The following is a 21641-nucleotide window of genomic DNA, read 5'->3' as shown; positions in this document are numbered from 1 at the left end:
CAAATAACAAACACATCAAAAACGAATGGACAACAACTGTCATATTCCTGACTTTGTACAGGCATTTTCAAATGTAGAAAATGGTTGATTTTACCTGGTTTAATAGCGCTAAACCTCTCACTTTGTACGACAGTGTCATCAAATTCCGTTATATTTACAATGATGCGTGAACTAAACAGACATAAAATAGTCAAAATATGGGTACAGCAGTCATTATCGTGTTACTTTTTGAAAAGAAACAATGTATCAGAACACAAAAGCATCTATCAGATTAAAATAATGACTAGACAAGAATTGTTAACATAGTAAAGGGATATTTTTCAAGACAAAGCCATGAAATAATGTGTATAGCAATACAATGATGGCAAAAAAACCCTCATTTTATGTTTTATTCACTAAAATTTTACATTAGAAGGCATTCGTTTTACAAGCAATCATTGTAACAATGTAGAATTAGTGTTGGTTGTATTAATATTCATTGTTTGATCTGAGAGAAGTTTCCAGTCTGGATACTCATGTAGATTAAAGAATGCTGCTCCATATGTATTGATGGCTACTGTCACAATTATCACACAAATAAAGTTTAAAAATACTCCGACCTTCATCTAAAATTTGAAACAAGACAACAATAACAATGTGAGGAAGTGTTTGATTTGTTCGATCGGGATAATTATTATTATCATATTTGAAATTATATGTAACTATGTTCTTGTTAAATGGTATTTGTTTCTTTGTCCTCGTAGATATGTTACCAACTTTTATTTTGTTTTGTTTTGTGTCATCAGAATTCATTTAATTTCCAGAAGTCGGTTCCGTGCCATGCACTTAACTCAAACACACGTTTCTTTGTTTTACCGTTGATAGATGTATAAATGATTCTAAAGATTACGATGTATTGATGGCTCATTGTATACTTCATTTTGGGCATTTCCACGATAAAAAGTAATTCTGAACACACGTTTCGTAATTGCCACATTGATCAAATGTTATTTTATTTGCTAGTTTTAACCATGAAACAATGCAGGTTCGTTTAGCTTAATTTTAACTACATTTACTAAAATTGACAAATGGGGATTCGCTAATATACAATGCAATTACTGACCAAAAACTATGGGTGATCTCAGGTGCTCCGGAAGGGTAAGAAGATCCTGTCGTGTTGCTTATGTGATTACAAATCCGGTAGAAGATAGAAAATCTTTGTTTAATTATGGAATGAATTCTAAATTTTACTCACCATATCAGTAACTTTAAGGTACCCGTATGAAAATGCTATGGTATTTGGTGGCGTAGCTACAGGCAACATGAAAGCAAATGAGCAGGCGACAGATGCAGGCAACATTAAATATGTAGGATGAAGATGTATGCCAGCAGCCTATATGGAAAATGGAATATCATTTAACTTATTCAACCATATTATAACTATAAATTCAACAATATGTATGTTAATATTTACATATTTCACATAGAATATCGAGGAGGCTTTTTTCAATGAAGAAATGGTTCAATTCAATTCAAAATTAATCTTAATCGAAACGAAACTGTTTTTTTTTTTTTCAGTCATCATGATAGTCAATTTTGAGCATAGTTTTAAAAGTTTTAAGTATGCTTTTGGATAATAATTGTTCTTAATTGTAAAAATAAAATCAATTCCAAAGAGGAACGTAAATCGAAAATAGACTGACAATTCCTGGGTAAAAATGAAAGAAGAAAAACAGACAAACAATAGAACATGACACAACATAGATATCCAAAGAATAAGCAAAACGAACCCCACCAAAAACTAGGGGTGATCTTAGGTGCTCCAGAAGTTTAAGCAGATCCTGCTCAACATGTTGCACCCGTCGTGATGCTTATGTTATAACAAATCCGGTATATAGTCTAATTCTGTAGGTCACATTTATGAAAGGGAGGGTGATTGTATTTACGACGAAAGGAACATATCCGATATCGTTTGTGAAACGGTTATTCTATAACGGTCAACCAACTCGTGATGGTGTCCGTAAAAGTTACGAAGGGATGATTTCGACTTCACCATGTGGAACTCAAATTATGTAAAAAAAAGTTCACACTTATTTATTGTTCTTTTACAGTATGGATTTTTCTCATTGCTTAAGGCCGTTCGGTTACATAAGGTTGAATTCACCCACGTCATTTGTTTTCGGAAGATGGTTGTCTCCATGACAATCATTCTACAACTTTTTTGTTTATTGTTAACTCCATTTTAGCAGTCTTCAAGAGAAATATACCAACAAAATGTTATCTTTGTAATGGAAATGTATTGATTGATTGTTGGTTGTCTGATCTATTTCATCCCAGACGGGAATCGAACCAGGAACCTTTATGTTAGTAGTCCGATGTACTAATCACTACACCATGGCTCCAAAAAATTTAAGAACGAATCCTAATAATTTTGGGAAATACTCCTCCCTCTCGTTTTTATAGCATGCAAAGACTAAAACAATGTCTTATATGCTTACTCAGTAAAAGCAAGAGAGAGCTGAAATAGTGTTCATTGGACCATTTTTGTTTATAAACTATAAGATCATTGCATGAGGCGAATGTCATTTTGATGTTTTAAATATATATCCTCTACTTTGAAAGCATGTATTTGTGGCCTTTGGGTGTTGTCTGCTCCATGGGCGGGTTGTTGTCTTTTAGACACATACCCCATTTCAATTCCCAATTTTATTTGTAGACACATCTATCCTGGCTATCCTCTTATGTCTTTTAGTGTCAACTAAAAAGAAAGTATTTTACTATTGCCTTCAAAGTGGATTCTCACAATTATAATTCATCAAATAAAGATATGTCCTAAGATATATCTTATGACAGGTCTTAGGAATGCTTCGTAATACCGACCCTTGGACATTAACTGTATCAAAAAAGGAAAAAAACACACTAACATGAAGGAATAATACAAAAGTTATGAAAATGTTATTGAGGTCAATATCATCTGTTGCGATAATAGAAAAATATCCTTATTTTTCGATTTTGTACAAGTTAAAACCATTTTTAAGCAATATTTTGTACAGGTTATAACATGTATGAGGTACTTTTGTACATGTTATAACTTGTATTTTTGCATTATACAAGTTATAACATGTACAATATTTTTGTACATATTATAACCTGTACAAAATCGCAACTTGTACACGACATATACATACAATATGTCAATAACAGCACTTAATAGAATAAATGAAGATGACTTGAACTTACCATGTTTGCCAATACAGGAAGGACTATAGTACATGTGGCTGTATTACTTATAACCTCGGTTGTCAAGGAAACAATAAGGCATATTATAAATATCATAATCCATACGGGTACGTCTCGAAACACAGACAGCTGCGCACCTAACCATAGTGATAATCCAGATTCCTTAAAAATGGAAAAATTGTTTATCAAAATTGATTTTTGTAAAATAAAGATCACCAGCAAAGATGCAATGATATTCATCAAATAAAAAGCTCGTATTTGCTCCAAATATACGTAGATAACTGGTTCATAAAAGAATGCAAAAGAACGTCATGCATATTCACTATATACATAAAAAATCATTTAAATACGAACGAAGACATCAATGTCATTTTGTTGCCATATAGACTGTTCAATATTTAGTTCTTTTTCCTATTGCTCTTGTAGATTTCTGGCTACGATATTGCTAGTTCTTTATTTTGTAAACCTCAGTGTTGATTGTACATGAAACATGACAGACAAATAAAATGATTGGTTGATTGATTAGTTATTTGGTTTTTTAATTTATGTTCATTAGCAAATATTTCATACATGTTCAGGACGATACCAACTTAATAATTGCGACAAAAAGAAGATCTCGTTGAAATTAAACAGGAGAAACACAGTCTCTTAATTAAGAGCGTTGCAGTAATTGCCTTACTTATCCTAAAGCTTATGTTCAACATCTAATAGGAACTAAAACATGTATTTTGAATCTGATTAAAATTGAAAATGGATACCAGGAATGTGTCCGGAACAATAGCAGAAAACAGTCAAAGACTACCAACAGATCTTCAACGCTGAAAAACATCGCGCAGCTACTGTCTCTAAACACCATACCTCACTAATTTACTGCGGATTCATTTATTTTCGTGGATAATAATTTTCGTGCTTTGAAGAAAACTTGCCTATTCGGGTATATTTAATTACGTGGTTTTGGCACAAAGTCTGCATACATTATTTCAGAAGATTTTTAATTCGTTGAACATTAAAATTTGTGGTTCCCTAGTATTCCCGAGATCCACGAAAATAGGTATCTAACGAATATGAATGAATCCACAGTATAACTAAATAGTTTGTCGTAGAATTTACATACCTGATACATATTTGAAATATCAGAAGACAATATCTTTATACTAGTATATTTAAATTAATTTTCATACTTGACATGCGAAAGCAAGAGCAAATCCACCACCCAGTAGAAGTGTAACTCCCCACGGTATTTTTTGCACGAATGTTTGCCAGTCTAGAAGTGGCGGTATTTCATTCGTATCGTCCTCATCTAAAACAAATCGACTATGTACTAAAATTATGGACACGTTAAAAGGAGATAGATTAAGTTAAGCAATATTTTTTTCGGTCTTTGATTCTGATTATTCTAACGTTAGCTAATTAAGACATTTTACATATGAGTATTTTTAAAATAGATGTTTCTATATTAATCGAATCATGAACTCACATAGCACATTCACATGTAGAAAATTGATATTGACCGCTCACAACGTCACGTGTTTTACATGTAATGTTTTCACATTGGTTTTGGCAAAGAATTGCCTTGAAAAAATACATTTGCATATAATTTCGAATAGCATTACGAACGTGAGATACCAAGCACTATGTAAAAATTCAATAGAACTGTGGATGTTGTAATATATACCTGTATCAGTTTTAGATCGCCTTCTAGAAGGAAAAATAAACAAGCTAGTAGCTATTATCATTCCTGGTACTGCATCTGAAACGTACCTGCACACAAATAGAAAAAGGTAACATAAAGCAGCACAAAATAACTAAAGATGAAAAGCAAACAATACAAAAAAGCAAAAGATAACATAGTACAACACATATAGCAAATGAATTACACATAAATAGCAAAGGATACTATAATATAACACAAAATAAAAAATACATAGTAAGAGTTAACCTTATTCCACGAAGATTGTTCTTTCGTTCTTCCTGAAAGAACACAGATGTCGATCCGATTTCAGAAGCTACATTCGTAATCATTTTCTTTTCATTCTTGAATTAATAAGTTTGGAATCTCTTTTTTAATAAAGCTTTGAACTGGTACTTCTGCACAAATACAAATTTATTAACTTTTCGTTCTTTATGGAAAATGAAACCGTTTTAATATTAAGTATATATTCATCTATAACATTTTTGTGCAACCAAATCGTTTTTTTGGTAGAGGAATCCAGAGAGAATCACTGACCTTTGGCTGGAAAAAATAATTAAAATCCTAGTTAATACGAGATGATGTGGATCACACCTGTCATGTGCAGGGTTCGAATAACATTAACGGTACAAATTTTCCTGCACCAGATGCGCATTTCGACAAAACATGTCTCTTCAGAGATGCTCGTGGCCAAAATATTTGAAATCTAAAGCTCATATAAAAGATGAAGAGCTATAATCCAAAAGGTCCAAAAAGTATAGCAAAAACCGTGAAAGGAATCAGAGCTTTGCATGAAGGAGATACATTCCTTAATTTATAATAATTTCTAACATTTTGTAACAGCAAATTTAAATAACACAAAAATCCGTATTTTCATGCCAGTACCAAAGTACTGATCTCTCAACTTCAGTAATAATAGGCTATTGATACAGTATATGAACTTCTTATACCATTCGATCACAAAGGTCCTCACATGCATATAAAGATAACAGACAAAGGAAGTTTAATGTTTGCGCTTGTCCCAAGTTAGGAGCCTCTGGTCTTTGCTAGTCTTGTATGACTTTTTAGAGTTTCGTATGTCGTCCACTTTCACTGAACTAGTACACATTTCTTGTAGGGGCAGCTGAAGTCCGCCTAAATGTGTCTCTTTGAGTCGGGTTTTTGTCTCTTTGAAATTCCACATTTCCATTCTAAAATTAAGTACTGCTGATGCTACTGTACAACGGATGATTTATAATTGCCTATTGATGTAAACTGAAAAGCATTTTGCTCAATATGAATTATGTTACTCTATAACACATACCCTTTCTTAAAGAAATGTCCCCAGCCAGGAACAAACTCTGGTTCTAATGAAAACCACAACAACACAAGCATTACAAAATGGACACAAACTGCTTTCTGTGCAAAACTAAAAAAAAGAAGTATTACAATAATATGATAAAAAATTTAGTCAAACAAGACCTGGCAAATTGAAAGGCAAACAAAAGAATCAAAATCATTTATGAAAACTTATTATTATGTCATTCATGCCTTATCCGATACGAAATGAGGAAACGCCCGTCTTGCGAACTTAATACCACAGTTGGTATATTCAGTCTGTCACAATTTAAATCACAAGTCAAAAGAAAACGCACAAAAACTTAAATTCGAATTTAACGACCCAAAATCATATGAAAATTTCCAATAAATCTATGGCTTGCATGAATTATTTTTTTAAATACATGTACTATAAAAAAATATATCTGAAATCCAAAAGCGGCATTGCAACATGTTTTGTATCTAAGGTAGCTAAAATCGACATAAGATTTTGAATAATTATTTTTTAAAGAAGTAACTTATGAATTCTCCTTAACAAAATTGCTTTTGTTTTTCTTTTCTTTTTTTGAAATACTCCTGGCTCATGGTATCTTTTTAACGTACTAACACTTATCCATGATAACTCATATACATACGTGACTATTATTTATATGTTTTTGGAGTTAAGTATGATGTCCATTTTCACTGAACTAGAACGCATTTTTGTTAAGGGGACAGCTGAAGCACGCCTCCGGGTGCGGGATTATCTCGCTGCGATGAAGACCAAGTGTTGGTCTTCTGCTGTTTTCTGCTCATGGTTGGGTTGATGTCTCCTTGACATAATTCCAATTTCTATTCTGAATTTTATAACTTACTTTATTTCTCCGAGGTTTTCATACTGCTTTTGCAGAACCATTTTTATTCTTTCTGGATTTTCACTTGTTTTGGATTTTGTAAATGGGCCCCTTGAATTAATAAATTTTAAGGAATATGAACGAAACTTGTTTCAATACATAAATTAATGAATGTTATGTATTAATCAAATGAATGTATTGTATTGAATTGTGATAAGTGAACTTCTCACGAAAATGCCTGTACCAAGACAGAAATGTGACAGTTGTTTTTCCATTCGTTTGATGTGTTATACTTTTGCCATTGAGTAGGGACTCTTCGTTTTGAATTTTGCTCGGAGTTCAGTGTTTTTCTGATTTCACTTTGTTTTCAAATGGCGCCATATGCAAAACATGGCGGTAACAGGAGTTGTAAGTTGTAAGTAAGAACTTCTCAAATATGTTGGAATTCATTTTATTGAATTGTTTGAGAACCTGGATTTTTGTTTCAAAGTCTGCGCTGTTGTTTTATTTTTGCAAATAATGAAAGTAGACAGCATCGTGTATTAGATGTAGCTAGCATTTATACCTAACTTTATTTCACTTGATTTAAAACTTGATGTGTGCTTGAGATCGAACACTTATTCCTCTACATGTTAACCCCGTTCTATATCGAATATAACCTTTCATTACTTCGATTACTATGACTCTTTGTAGACGTAAATGCTCGCAAAGAATGCAACGTTTAGAAAAAAAGTACAACCAATTTGTATTTTCATAAACTCTCTTAGTTGTTGCACAGGGGTTTATTACCTTATACGTGTTCCCATGGATAGAAAATCCAGCTAACAGTAACAAATTCCTGTTGTGGGAATTTAGTGGGAGGAATCTCACTGTGGTCAGACATGTATGTGAAAAGAGGCCATTATGAGTTAACATGAGTATACTCCGCTTTATACTAACTCACCTCCATCCAAAGAACATAATCTGTAGAACTACCCAATTTATTAAAACGCTGACTACAGTTATAGGAAACCCGAAAATAAACCATGTAGCAAATGTTATACCGGAACTTCCACCAGCCAATCTAAACGAAAAAATGGAAATAAAAAGAATATACATGAATAATCTAGGCAAACAACTAGCATATAATTTATCAAATGTTATACTTGCAATAACATATGTCAATTAGCATGATTAGTGAAAAGATGTGACAGGTCTGAAATATAGTAACAATCGATACTCCATCAGTCAAGATATATTCAAATTTGCAGTTTTGATGATAATATGAATCTGTACCATTTTCTTAAGTTTGCTATCCATGTATCTAAGTTATTTATTGGCAATCCATTCCCCAACACGTTGATGTTTTCTATTATCTGAAAGAAGATATACTCCTCTGTACTCTAACTCTCTATTTTTCGTTTTGAGGCCGCGGATACCGTGCGGTCTTTTGCACAGTCAGGCTTCTACATAGAAAACATTATCTCTCTTTTAAGTCACCTATTTTTTATAATCGTAAAAAGCCTTTGTTGTGAAAATCATAGAAAGGAAAGTAAAATATGAAAAATTAACAAATTTTAATGTGTTTAGTGTCAATTTCTACGCTATTTGCATTTTTCCCCCGATTTCCGCTTTTTGCTATATGGTCCAAAAATACAGTTCCTTATTACAGAATATACGATTTTGCTTTTAGATGGTCAGAGTTGATGTTTTGGTGTAATCATGCATATAAGTAAATATAAGGTAGATAAGGGTTGAAAGTATATCTGATGTAGGTAAAGGATGAATTTTGGGTAAGGGTTTAGTATAACACCATCAAGTAAGGATATTACAAATTGTAATAAAATAATCACGACAAACATTGGTTTATAATTACTGATCGAGTTGTCCCTTGAGCACTAGGTTAGGTCCAGTACCAGTTAAAGTTCCAATGCCACCACAATTAGCCGAGTAACAAATACAGAGGCATACCAGTTTACATAGGTCCTTTGACTCAGTGTCTAACTTTTCAAATTCAAATGTGTCGCTATCCTCATTGCTCTTTATCAACTTCAGTTTACTGTAATTTATTTTTATTTTTATTTTCATTAGAATTTTCATCTACTTTAAACGAAAATAAACTGTTTCATTAAAACAAATAAAGGATATAAAGTTAACGTTTATTAAGTAGAACTAGAAGATCACATATATCCATGTCGCGTAGTGTTGTCATTTTAGTGATATTTTTAACATTGACATTGTAAGCGGTAGGTTTGGCTAGCAATAAAACCAGGTTCAATCGATAATATGTTTTTTTTTCTTTACCAAGTCAGGAACATGGCACTTGTTATTAGACAGTCCGATTCTTTGTATGTTGGCGTTTTCTTTTGTTGTAGTTCATTGTTTCTGTTGTTCTTTTGTTTTTCTCTTATAAATGATTATTAACCTCGGTTTTAGTTTGTAACGCAGATTTTTTTGTGTTTAATCGAAATATAACTTTTGAACAGCGATATACTACTGTTGCCTTTATTACATATCCTGTGCGGAAAGTTAAATGCGTTAACTGTATATGTCCACTGTTTTGATCGAACTTGTCCTGTTTCTTTACTTCGTGTACGTGACATAATGTTTGAACTTCAATAGAAAGGTCAAATCAGATTTAACAGGATGCATAATAAAATTGCATAAAGCAAAAAAAAAGATATTATTAAAGATATCAAAATAAGCAAAAACGTATCAAACGTCTAAATATTTCAATATTTTTACCCAAAAGAACATCAATATAATATCTTCAACGCTGGCGATAACAAAGGTTTTTCGAACTCATTTTTTCAAAAGGTTAATTTCTGAATCATATTACCTTTCATTTTCTTCTAAATTATCGATCTTTTCGACAATTTGTTCACCTGAAAATATAGTATTTAATTGAACAATGGTGTCAATTTCAGCACTATAGTTTATGGAAATTTCGTTAATAAGATAACACCATCTCAGAGACAGTAACTTTTGTCAAGTGATAAAAAGTATGAACTTTTCTATTCAGATTTCAGGACGTCATGTAACAAAGTACTTTAGATTACCATAACTGTATTTGAAATGTTGGGTACGCAATACTCGTATTTTATTTGTCCCTATTCACATCTTTTTATTTCAGTGTCACATATGAGTCTTGTGTAGTCTTTTGCGCGTCCGGTATTTATTTAAAGCTTAGTATCTATGATGATTGTATTAGTAAAACCACTAGTGTTAAACGTATGATAGAGCTAGAAATCCATGATATCTAATTTATTGGTGTTAAAGAAGAGAAAACGTAAACCCTTTCTTGTTAAAAACCGGTTTCGCAAATGTTTGATTTTTGGCATTTTTAACATACTGTATGCATAAAGTGTGCCTTGTCAAATATAATAAGTTTTTTTAACAGCCTGCAGTGAAATATAATTGTTATTATTAGCTTAATACACCCATCTAAATAAGAAAGTGGATTTTGTCCTTAAGATTAGTAGTCCGAATAGAAATATTCCTATACTCTAGTTTTTTAGCCGTTGAAAGGACAAAATATTAAAAAAAAATATCATAAGAAATTAACCTATATCTTTCTCCTCTTGATCGATTGATTTCCCTTTACGTGCTCGAACAAGCTCAACCAGGACAGCCTGACCAATCGGAATCATCATGGATGTTGTTGCAGTGTTGCTGACCCACATAGACATAAATGCCGTAGTAACCATGAATCCAAACGTCAGCCTTCCAAAAAATAACGTGACAACAGATATAGAAATTTCCAAAAACCTTATATCAATATATATAAATGACAGTATTATTGAAACCAACAAAAAAAAAAAAAAAAACCAACAACAATCAAAAATGTTAAACTTTATCAATGTTTTAATAGTCTTAACAACGAATTCTCACCATGAGCAACATGACGGTGTCCTCTGTGGAGCTGAATATCATCCCTTTTGCGTAGCAGTTAAGATCAAAACGTGGCTTTGGTCACGGATACTCAGTTTTCATTTTTCTATGTAACAGAAGTAATTGGACTTTTTTGTCATTTGTCGTTTTTTTTTTGCCTTTTCGTTGTCAGTTTATCTTCTTCGACTTATGAGTGTTGAGTGTCCCTTTTGTATTTCATGTCTTTTTTAAAGAAAAAAAAGAGAAGCAATTTAAATAGTGCGAGATATTTAAAAGTTATAGTTGTTAACTTTAAAACGTGTTCATTCGTTTTGAAACGACAACATGTTGGGTTTTTTATGCCCCACCTACGATAGTAGAGGGGCATTATGTTTTCTGGTCTGTGCGTCCTTCCGTCTGTTCGTCGTACCGTCTGTCCGTCCGTCCGTCCGTTCGTCCCACTTCAGGTTAAAGTTTTTGGTCAAGGTAGTTTTTGATGAAGCTGAAGTCCAATCAACTTGAAACTTAGTAAACATGTTCCTTATGATATGATCTTTCTTATTTAAAAAAAAAACAACTTTTGACCCCATTTTCATGGTCCACTTAACATAGAAATTATAAGTGCGAGTTTCAGATTAAAGTTTTTGGTCAAGGTAGTTTTTGATGAAGCTGAAGTCCAATCAACTTGAAACTTAGTACACATGCTCCTTATGATATGATCAAATTAGACTTTTGACCCCATTTTTATGGTCCACTGAACAAAGAAATTTAAAGTGTGAGTTCAGTCAGGTTCAAGTTTTTGGTCAAGGTAGTTTTCGATGAAGTTAAAGTCCAATCAACTTGAAACTTAGAACACATGTTCCCTTTTGGGTGATCTTTTTACTTTTAAGGCCAAATTAGATTTTTTACCCAATTTCACGGTCCATTGAACATGGAAAATGATAACGTGAGTGGGGCATCCGTATACTTTGGACACATTCTTGTTTAATTCTGAAATTCACCAAATAGAAAACTAATTATATATATGTTACCATTTAGTAGACGTTCCTAGAAGGAGGAGTAACTTGAGAGCAAATCTTCTATGTATATTCCACTTCTCTATACACACTGCTACCGACATTCCACCCAAGAAAACAAATATTGTCCCCTAAAATAAGCATGGTATTCTTTACTGATCAGTATTAATAAATAAAAAGAAAAAAAGAGAAGCAATTGTTTTAGAGAATTTTGGAATTTTCTTGCAACTATCTTACAAATTAAAAGCGTAATTTCGCATTATAGAAAGTCCACATTTAACAAATGCTGGTGACACCAGTTACGTTACCAGTCAAGAAACGTAGATATTGTGAATAGTTGCACAAAAGTGTGGAAAGCAGAGATTTACCAAAGATAAGAAATTATCGCGACGTCCGGAATATCAAACGGAAGTTAAATTCTATTATATAGATTAGTATATATAATATGAAGCACACATCTAATATTTGCAATAGACAACCAACGTACTGGTCCTACAGTAGGTTTTTTTTCGAGAAGGCGTGGCATTCTAAACACATGGGTATCATATTTCACGTCCCAATTCCAACCAGGCGTGGCTGTGTATTTATTCGTCCATTGTAACATTTCAGATAACGAACTAATTATGGATTGATTATCCAAATTTGTCAAAGTAAAACAGATGGTTCACATCATTTATTTAAAACAAGAAAAAATTATTTGCTCGTTGAAACCAAAAAAGTATTTGTTATTAAATTGATAAATATAATTACTATATTATCTGATTAAAACGTGTTTGATCACGATTGTGACAACGAACTACCTATTTCATTTTTTTTCTAACCACTTTTGATATATGATGGAAATTTAAAAATTGGCCTGCGATATCAAATGAGCTGCGTAGGATAACATTCGACCTTATTATTTGGTCTATAGAAATTTATCTCATTGGCATTCATTTAACATCTCCTATATAATATTGTCAGACGAGTAGAAAAGGAGTTTCAAAATGTTTACCTCTACAAAGTAATATAAAATTGAGAATGGAAATTGGGAATGTGCCAAAGAGACAACAACCCGACCATAGAAAAAAAAAACAACAGCAGAAGGTAACCAACAGGTCTTCAATGTAGCGAGAAATTCCCGCACCCGGAGGTGTCCTTCAACTGTCCCCTAAACAAATATATACTAGTTCAGTGATAATGAACGCCATACTAATTTCCAAATTGTACACAAAAAACTAAAATTAAAATAATACAAGACTAACAAAGGCCAGAGGCTCCTGACTTGGGACAGGCGCAAAAATGCGGCGGGGTTAAACATGTTTGTGAGATCTCAACCCTCCCCATACCTCTAGCCAATGTAGAAAAGTAAACGCATAACAATACGCACATTAAAATAATACATAAATAACAACAGACTACTAGCAGTTAACTGACATGCCAGCTCCAGACTTCAATTAAACTGACTGAAAGATTATGATTTCATCATATGAACATCAGGCACTTTATCCATAGAAGCTTTAAAGCAAATCAATTCATGACAAGAATATGAATGAGGTGTCTTCTTTGAGTCTTCTTCATTTTTCAGATATTTCCATTATTACATCTCTTCTCTTTTCTTTATATTTAGCACTCTGTCATTCCCAATTCTTTAATTTTTGGTCCATTTATCTTTTTGTGTCAATTATTCCCTATTTTGTAAATCACATCCAAACCCTCATTTTTGCAAAAAGACAAACATAACATTTTTATGTTTTATTAAGGGGCTTATCAGAGGCCCACGCACCTCTGGGGTGTCGGATTTTCTCGCTGCGGGTTAATGTTGTCTCTTTGATTTGTTCACCATTTCCATTCTCAATTTTTTTTTTACATCATTTGATGTGTTTTTGTTTTTTCAAAAAAATATTATGAATCAAATATTAGTGCATGAATTACCGAAATATATTTCGAAGCCAAATCCTTAACCCTGCTAACTCCCATCATGGGGAACAGAATGATTGGTAGCATTGCTGTAACAGATATAGGAATGGCTTCCGTCATCCACAGTACAGCCATTAACAGAAGTCCATACCCACATCTTGCCTCCTGCAAAATATGACATCACTATCAAATTTCTAAACCTCAAAGGTATATCGGATAATATGAAAACAGAAAATCGATAAATCTATAATACGGGAAAAAAATTAACTTACTACATACAGTTCAACAATACAGGCGCACCTCATACATACAAAGGCAAAAGTGCCATGCTGATCTGTTGAATATTAATTAACACCAGAACACAGGACAGCTGATTTTATTTCCTAAATTGCACCGTTAGTAAGATTGATTTAACCTACTTTCATTTGCTCCTACATGACCTATAGTAACAGTACGTTTTTCAGTTTTTCAACGCATTCAATCAAATTATTTTTTCCAAATTTTAAATCTATCAGGTTTGGAGAAAGTTTGAATTCAGAAAATTTATTTCGTCATCTGCCTGACATCTCTATCAAATTGGGTATCATGATATTTTTTTTTTAAAGTTAAATGATGGATCCCTTATCATTAATGTAATTTACAGAAAAAAATAACAAATATAGAAATTAAACTAATACAAAATGTGACAAAATTTCATTATAGTTTGCACATTTATAAATAGTGCTTGTATATGGTTTTCAAATCATTAATTAATTTTCAAAAATGCTGCATGTTGATCCCGAAATTATTCTATTTGTTTTATTAATGCATCGCAACTGCGATATTTATGAACTATATATTAAGACTACTCTCAATATTAAAGATCGTGTTGAGTTCCTTTTTTGGTTTTTAGGCTTTTAAACGGTTTGAATTGGACTAAAACCGAAAAAAAGATTGATGTCCAACTTATTTGTTTTTGGTTAAATGATTGTACAATTTGTTTTTTGGGCCTTTTAAAAGCTTACTTTTCGTTATATGTTTTGCTTATTGTTGAAGGTCGTAGGTCTACGGTGGATAGTTGTTTCACAAGAATTCATACCATATATCCTTATTGTAAGGGTATGGGCACGGAAAAAAGTCGAACGGAAATTGGCAACACCATTACAAAAAAAAAAAAAATAGAAGAAAAGCCAAATAATAAAAAAAAAAACCCACTTCAGTCGAAAACTATATACTAACCAACAAGATCTTCTACAAAATCCAGAGAGCTAGGGGCGATTAATCTCAAGAGCTTTCGAAGGGAAATCTTATATATAAAAAAATACAATACTAGACGGGTCCTCTTCTTTGTAACATACGGGTATCTCAGCCCAGGGCAAAATAGGAATCCAGTCTAGTCCAATTCGTGCTCACCCAGTTGTTCTTGAATACACATTCAGGTAGATCGATTCAATGTCAATGAATTGTTTGCCAAGGCACAAGGTCAGAGCGATAATTTGATTGATCAACATCTAATTTGAAAATTATTCAAATAAGACAGAAGTTTGCAACTTGGACAATCTTACGCCATATTGTAATTTATGTAAATCTAACTGTAGTATAATAGTAATTATTATAAGGAAACATACTTCTGACATCGTGTTTTTTTTTTTTTTTTCAATTGTTTTCGGGATTTTCAGCATTATATGTACACTAAATATACCGTCATATATTTACGATTTTTACTTCACTATTCACAGTGATCACTGATGTTACATATTGAATTTTGGAGAAAAAAGGGGGTGGCGAATAAGAAATTATCCTGTCCCCGAAATTATCTATATCTGAAACATTCGAAATATCAGCAGAAAAAAAAACATTTCCTACCTGTGTGTTCACGACCAAAGGAAGAGGTAATAAAAGTAGCGGAGTTAAAAATATAATCAATTTTCTTCTGTTTCTTCTGAGAAAATTCCGTAAAGCCATCACGATATAACTGGTACATATATTAGTTATCAGTTTATATTCAAATTTATGCTAGTACATGTACATGTACTTGACTTTATCCATCTTTTTAAGACTATCAATATTCACGGACATGTAGCAAAGTAGTGTATAATGACGCAATGTAATCACAATAATCACTATAGGAATAAGTTGCAATATGAGGATACATGTATATTAACTAGTCATTGAAAAGAAAGGGAAATCAATGATAATAAAGATGGTAATATTAAATAACAAAATTAAAACTATAAAATTAAAAGAAAGGTTATAGTTTAAAATAGCCGTTGTAGAAGGAGAAAAAATGTAGTTCTTATTGTAAATATAAAAAAAGAAGATGTGGTATGATTGCCAATGAAACAACTCTCCACAAGAGACCAAAATGACTTAGAAATTACGCATAGTCAGATACAAAAGGAATCGAAATGATAATATAAAACAATTCAAACGAGAAAGCTAACAGCCTTATTTATTGAAAAAAAAATGTAACACATAACGGCCAAACGACAACCACTTAATTATAGGCTCCTGACTTGGCACAGGCACATACATACACAATGTGGCAGGGTTAAACGTGTTAGCGGGATTCAAACCCTCTCCTAACCTGGGACAGTGTTATAACAGTACAACATAAGAACGAACTTTAAATATCAGTTGAAAAGGGCAAGTGGACGTGGCCGGGTACTTGTACATCCCAACATCAAAAGGACACTAGGAACAGATCTTAGAGTTCTCCCACTTAACTGGCAGCTAGTTCAAAGCCACTAACAACTAATAAAAAAAATCATGCATCTAAAACTAAGTAATGAATCCGTACACATCCAACCTCCAATGGATTTAGTGTAAAGACAATGTATTGTACCAAACAACATACGAACAATACAAAAAGAAGTGAAATTACAAAAATACCAAACTCCGAGAAACGGTCTAAACGGAAATTTCCTAAGCAAATGACAAAAACAAAAGCTCAAACACACCAAAAGAATGGATAACAACTGCAATATTCCTGACTTGGTATAGGCATTTTCTGTAAAAGGGTGGATTAAACCTGGTTCTATAGCCAGCTAAACCTTTACACTGTATGACAATCACAAATAAATCCATTATATTGACAAAGATGTGAGAACAAAACAAACAGACATAATAGGTAAAAATGTCAAAAATAGGGGTACAGCAGTCGACATTGTGTTATGTATATATATATAAAAAAAAAGGAAGAAGATGTGGTATGATGCCTATGAGACATGTACAACTCTCCATAAGAGACCAAATGACACAGAAATGGACAACTATAAGTTACCACAAGACCTTCAACAATGAGCAAAGCCCATACCACATAGTCAGCTATAAAAAGCCCCGAAATGACAAATGTAAAACAATTCAAAAGAGAAAACTAATGGCCTTATAATCTTAATCACTACGAAAAAAAGAAAATATGTCAACAAAGACAAACAAAAAGGCACACAAACAAAACACACAATCAAATACGAATGAAAAGAATACAAAAATCTACCATAGCAAAGGATAGGAAAACCGATGAGTTTAGGGAGTCAGCTAGAGCGACAACTGTTCTGCTCAAAGCCGGAATAGTATGTCCTGATAGCTAGGATGACTTGTATGTCTGTCTTGAACACATATTCAAAATCTTTTAACGTGTTTCGTCTCAATATTTACATGTAATATTTGACACTGGACGTTTAACACTACTGAATTCAGTAACATCATTCAAACGGTTCTTTCGTCCAGTTTTTATTTTATTCATTAGAACAACCCAGTCTCGGAATTAAACGGGAAAGAGCAAAATGTCTACTGCTAGTAGATATATTGTAATGGTGACTACCTTTCCGTCATTGCGCCATTAAACCTGAAGCCACCCGCCAAATATGTATCATGAAACAACAATACACCACAAAATATGTATCCTGAAACCACAGTATACACCTCAAAATATGTATCCAGAAAGTACTGAACGCAAATGAATTAGATTTTTTCAGTATATTTGCATGCAATTGTTATACAGATTAAAAAATAGAGAAAATTTCAGGGAAAAAATTGTTAACTTGGGATTTATTCGTCAATTTAGGTAATAAAAATGTCACATTTTGAAGTATGACAAACCGGAGGAAAATAATGACCTGTATAAGTTTTTTAACAAGAGCCTGACAGAGTGGCCACTTAATACTGAAACTGTGTGATGCACCCGATCACACAAAGAACAAACACTCTGAATGACAATGACAACTCTGGGTCTGAAACTCTGGTAAAAACTATCTCATGGGACTAAAGAACTTGCGATGAAAAATTCAAGAATGTAACAAGCAACTGATGGAAAAAAAGAAATTTTAAAAAGAAACAAATTATAATTCAATACTGCAGAATGGAAAACTTTTATTTCCGGTGGACAGTGTCCAGTGTAAAGTCGTGGGTTGATATTTATAAAACTGTACTTAACTAATTTGTTCTCAGCGGACGGATTTTTTACTTGTCCTCCGATAAATTAATAATACATTTTTGTACTTTCGGATATTTATTGGGAAAAGCTTGTAACTGGAGAAAATAAGAAACTTCCTGTTATTCTATACAATCTTGTTACTGGTAGTTATAAAGGAAATATAGCTTGGTGTAAGAATGTAAAATATGTGCTTAATAATTGTGGACTATCAAATGTATGGAACTCTAAATATTTTATAAGTAAAAATTGGTTGTATGATACTGTTCAATTAAGATTAACTGACCAGTTTAGACAGACATGGTATGCTACTGTACAGAATTCTCCAAAAGCTCTAAATTATAAATTATTCAAAAATAGTATAAATTTCGAAACCTACTTTGATATTTTAGATGACAAAAATGTTGCTTCTTTTTGTAGATTTAGAACTTTGAACACAAAATTCTTATCGAAATTGGTAGATGGCATAACATTCAGAGAGAAAATCGTATTTGTACTTTGTGCAATTCCGGTGATATTGGCGACGAGTTCCATTATATTTTAGAATTCTCGGCAATAGACGATAGCAGACAACTGCCACTAAAGCAATAATTTTATAAACAGACCAAATATTTTAAAATTTCAAGTTCTAATGAATAGTAGCAACGCGTCTGAACTAAACAATCTTTGCAAGTTTATTAGAATTATTATTAAATGCCTAGAATCTCCTGGGTAATCACTTTATGTCTCTACTTTACATTTGTATTTAAAATTTATACTATGTTAATTTATTTGTATATGTCTCTGTATCATTGTACTTTAGTTTTTGAGAATAAAGATATATATATAACTCGTCTAAACATCAACCCAACAATGTTAGATCTGTAAATTTGTTTTCGCAAATTTTTGGTTCTTCCCTCGCCGGGATTCGAACCCATGGTACTGTGATATCGTGACACCAGATCGCCTGCACTGCAGCCGTCCCGCTAGACCACACGACCACCCGTCCCGCTATACCACACGACCACCTGGGTTCTCATATATATAGAGAGATACCTTAAATATTAACCCTGTCGTGTGTCCACTCTCCTTCGTCAAAATATGACAAGAATAAACATAACAAATAATAATTAATCTTACTGATATTGTTCACTGTCAAAGATTATATAATATTTTGAACTTAGGAGAAAAAATGTGAATTCATAATCTGATTATGATAATAAGATAAGATAAGATAAATTTATTTTATTAAAGTGTCACGTATTGATCTTACACAATAGTAAAATATTTACACAAGTACAATCACATAAAAAAAAAAAAGATCAACACCCAGCCTAAAAAGACTTATGAGAGATAATTAAGAACATTTATGAATAAGGTAAATTTCACTAATTAGGTGACAATTCGACACGTGTCGCTCATTGTCCAAACTGAGAATTTCAAATTAACACATCAAAACATGATGGATAATTTAATTCAATTCTTTATTACTTTAAGAACATTATGCTTATCAGTGCAATAAATACAAATACATTTCTAAAACACAACATGACATAATACATCAGAGATGCAAATAAATATCAAGTATTGACCAATAACACTTCGGTCCTAGTATGATTAAGTGCATTGAACAAGAATTTACACAAATTACGCAAATCTTTTACATTTTCAGTGCTGAGAAGTTGCACTAATTTGAACGACGATGGACGTTTATAATAATAAGGTTTAATAAATTGTCTCCTTAAGTCTCTATAGCATTCACATTGTAAAACAAAATGGAATTCATCTTCAGTTATATTCAAGTACAAAGAGTACACTTTCTATCTAACCTATTTACTCCATGACAACGGCCTACTTCAACAAACAAATTATGAGAAGACAATCTAAGGTGAGTTAAATACACTCTAAAATTCATATATAAGAAATATAAAAGAAATTAAAATATCAAATAAAATGTTTAACACAAATAAATTTAAGTCGAAAATTGTCAAAATTGTGAATTTTAAGTAACAGTTCAACATAAAACAAGAAGCAACTTTAAGCTTCGTTACATATTTGTCGAAAATCTTTAGTTTTTTTAACAGTATGTTGTTATTCAGAATGAAGATAAATATCTATAAATGATAGAAAAGTGATCAAATCAAATCAAATAAAAGTTTTATTTATTGTCGATATATAGTTAACAAAGTAACGCAAGCTCTAGTGAGCTTTTAAAATCGACATTTTTCTGTATTTTTTTAAAACCGTTTTTTTTTATGAAGTGAATATTTTCGAAGGGTTAAATATTTCGCGTAGCGGGCAATTTAACAGTGTGCACTACAATTTTTTTTTATGTTATTTCGAATAGACAGAAAAAAATATTACAGTCATTTCTTATAATTTAATTCTAAATTCCATTTTCAACCGTAAAAAAAACATGAAAAAACGTTGATGACGTGACGGTCACATGACTAAATTGTGTCTATGGGCTGATAGCAAAAACGTCAGCCAATCAGAAGACGCGTTACATCCAAAATAAAATTATTTTTGAATGTTTCAATTCCAATGATTCTAAGTGTGCGAATTTTTAAAGATGGAAGTTTAGAAGTCAAAAGTAAAATTTCATAACTGCTTATATAGTCTTCATATATTTAATGAAACGGAGAGCTCTTTCCTGTATTTTTTCATTTTTTTGCGTATTTTGTTCACTACAGAAATGCCAAGTTACCAGACAATAATTAAAGTTTGAAAGAATGAAAGAGTAGTAAGCTGTTAGACGTCCCAACCTGTTTAGATATTTGACAATACGTTTAAGAATGTTTAGTTGTTTAGAAGCTTTTTTTACAAATTTGTGAGATATGTTTATCAAAATTTAGTTCAAAATCTATCGTTACACCAAGGAGTTTAACATCTTCATCACATCACATGAAATTTTATTGCCTTCTAAATTAAAAATTAAATTATAATTTAAAGTCTTTTTCCCAATAGCAATGGCCTGGAACTTATCCGGATTTGCTTTCATTAAATTTTGTGAAAACCATTTTATCATTTTCAAGTGTTTTTACTAAATTATCTACATCATTGTCACAGTAAGACAGGGTATTATCATCTGCATAATTATATATTGTTCTGTCTTGAACACAGTAGAAAATATCATTTATAAAAACATTAAACAACACTGGACCAAGAAACGGGGGGACCCCCTCTATCAGTATTTTATGAATAAAAGAGGAGCAACTGTGTATCTTCGTTACATATTTGTCGAAAATCTTTACTGTTTCTTACTTTCCTATGAGTTTTGTGTATCATATTTGTTTTTTTAACATTTTGTTGTTTTTCATAAATATCTATGAAAGAAAAGTGATAAATAAATTGTCGATTTTCAGGAGAGTACCTACCCCCCCCCCCCCCCTTTTCCAAAAACAACCACTAGTAATTTTGGGCCCTTT

At 32.1% G+C, this 21641-nt stretch overlaps 1 protein-coding gene across 1 annotated transcript; it reads right to left on the bottom strand.

Moving 5' to 3' along the window:
* Positions 1-375: 375 nt before the first annotated feature.
* Positions 376-15784, bottom strand: LOC143074605 (Na(+)/citrate cotransporter-like). Its single transcript, XM_076249983.1, has 14 exons — positions 15669-15784; positions 13839-13988; positions 11940-12055; positions 10604-10761; positions 9878-9923; positions 8915-9097; positions 8003-8122; positions 7081-7170; positions 6213-6317; positions 4895-4980; positions 4401-4519; positions 3220-3381; positions 1235-1372; positions 376-605 (listed from the first exon to the last, which is right to left on the bottom strand). Exons 1-14 carry the CDS (start codon positions 15765-15767, stop codon positions 435-437), a joined length of 1743 nt encoding a protein of 580 aa, XP_076106098.1. The 5' UTR covers positions 15768-15784; the 3' UTR covers positions 376-434.
* Between the last annotated feature and the right edge of the window lie 5857 nt (positions 15785-21641).

This window comes from Mytilus galloprovincialis, chromosome 5, assembly GCF_965363235.1.
Source record: "Mytilus galloprovincialis chromosome 5, xbMytGall1.hap1.1, whole genome shotgun sequence".
NCBI lineage: Eukaryota > Metazoa > Mollusca > Bivalvia > Mytilida > Mytilidae > Mytilus > Mytilus galloprovincialis.
The sequence above is the reverse complement of the archived record's forward strand: the minus strand, read 5'-3'. Positions and strand labels throughout refer to the sequence as shown.

What these genes read in the sequence shown, in the direction of transcription:
- LOC143074605 (XM_076249983.1), bottom strand. Translation starts at nt 15,767, where the DNA reads ATGGCTTTACGGAATTTTCTCAGAAGAAACAGAAGAAAATTGATTATA. An exon ending in GAAAACCTCGGAGAAATAAA is followed by an intron (nt 6,318 to 7,080) that starts GTAAGTTATAAA and finishes TCTTTTTTTTAG; the next exon opens with TTTTGCACAGAAAGCAGTTT. An exon ending in ACCTTAAAGTTACTGATATG is followed by an intron (nt 606 to 1,234) that starts GTGAGTAAAATT and finishes TTCAAATTTTAG; the next exon opens with ATGAAGGTCGGAGTATTTTT.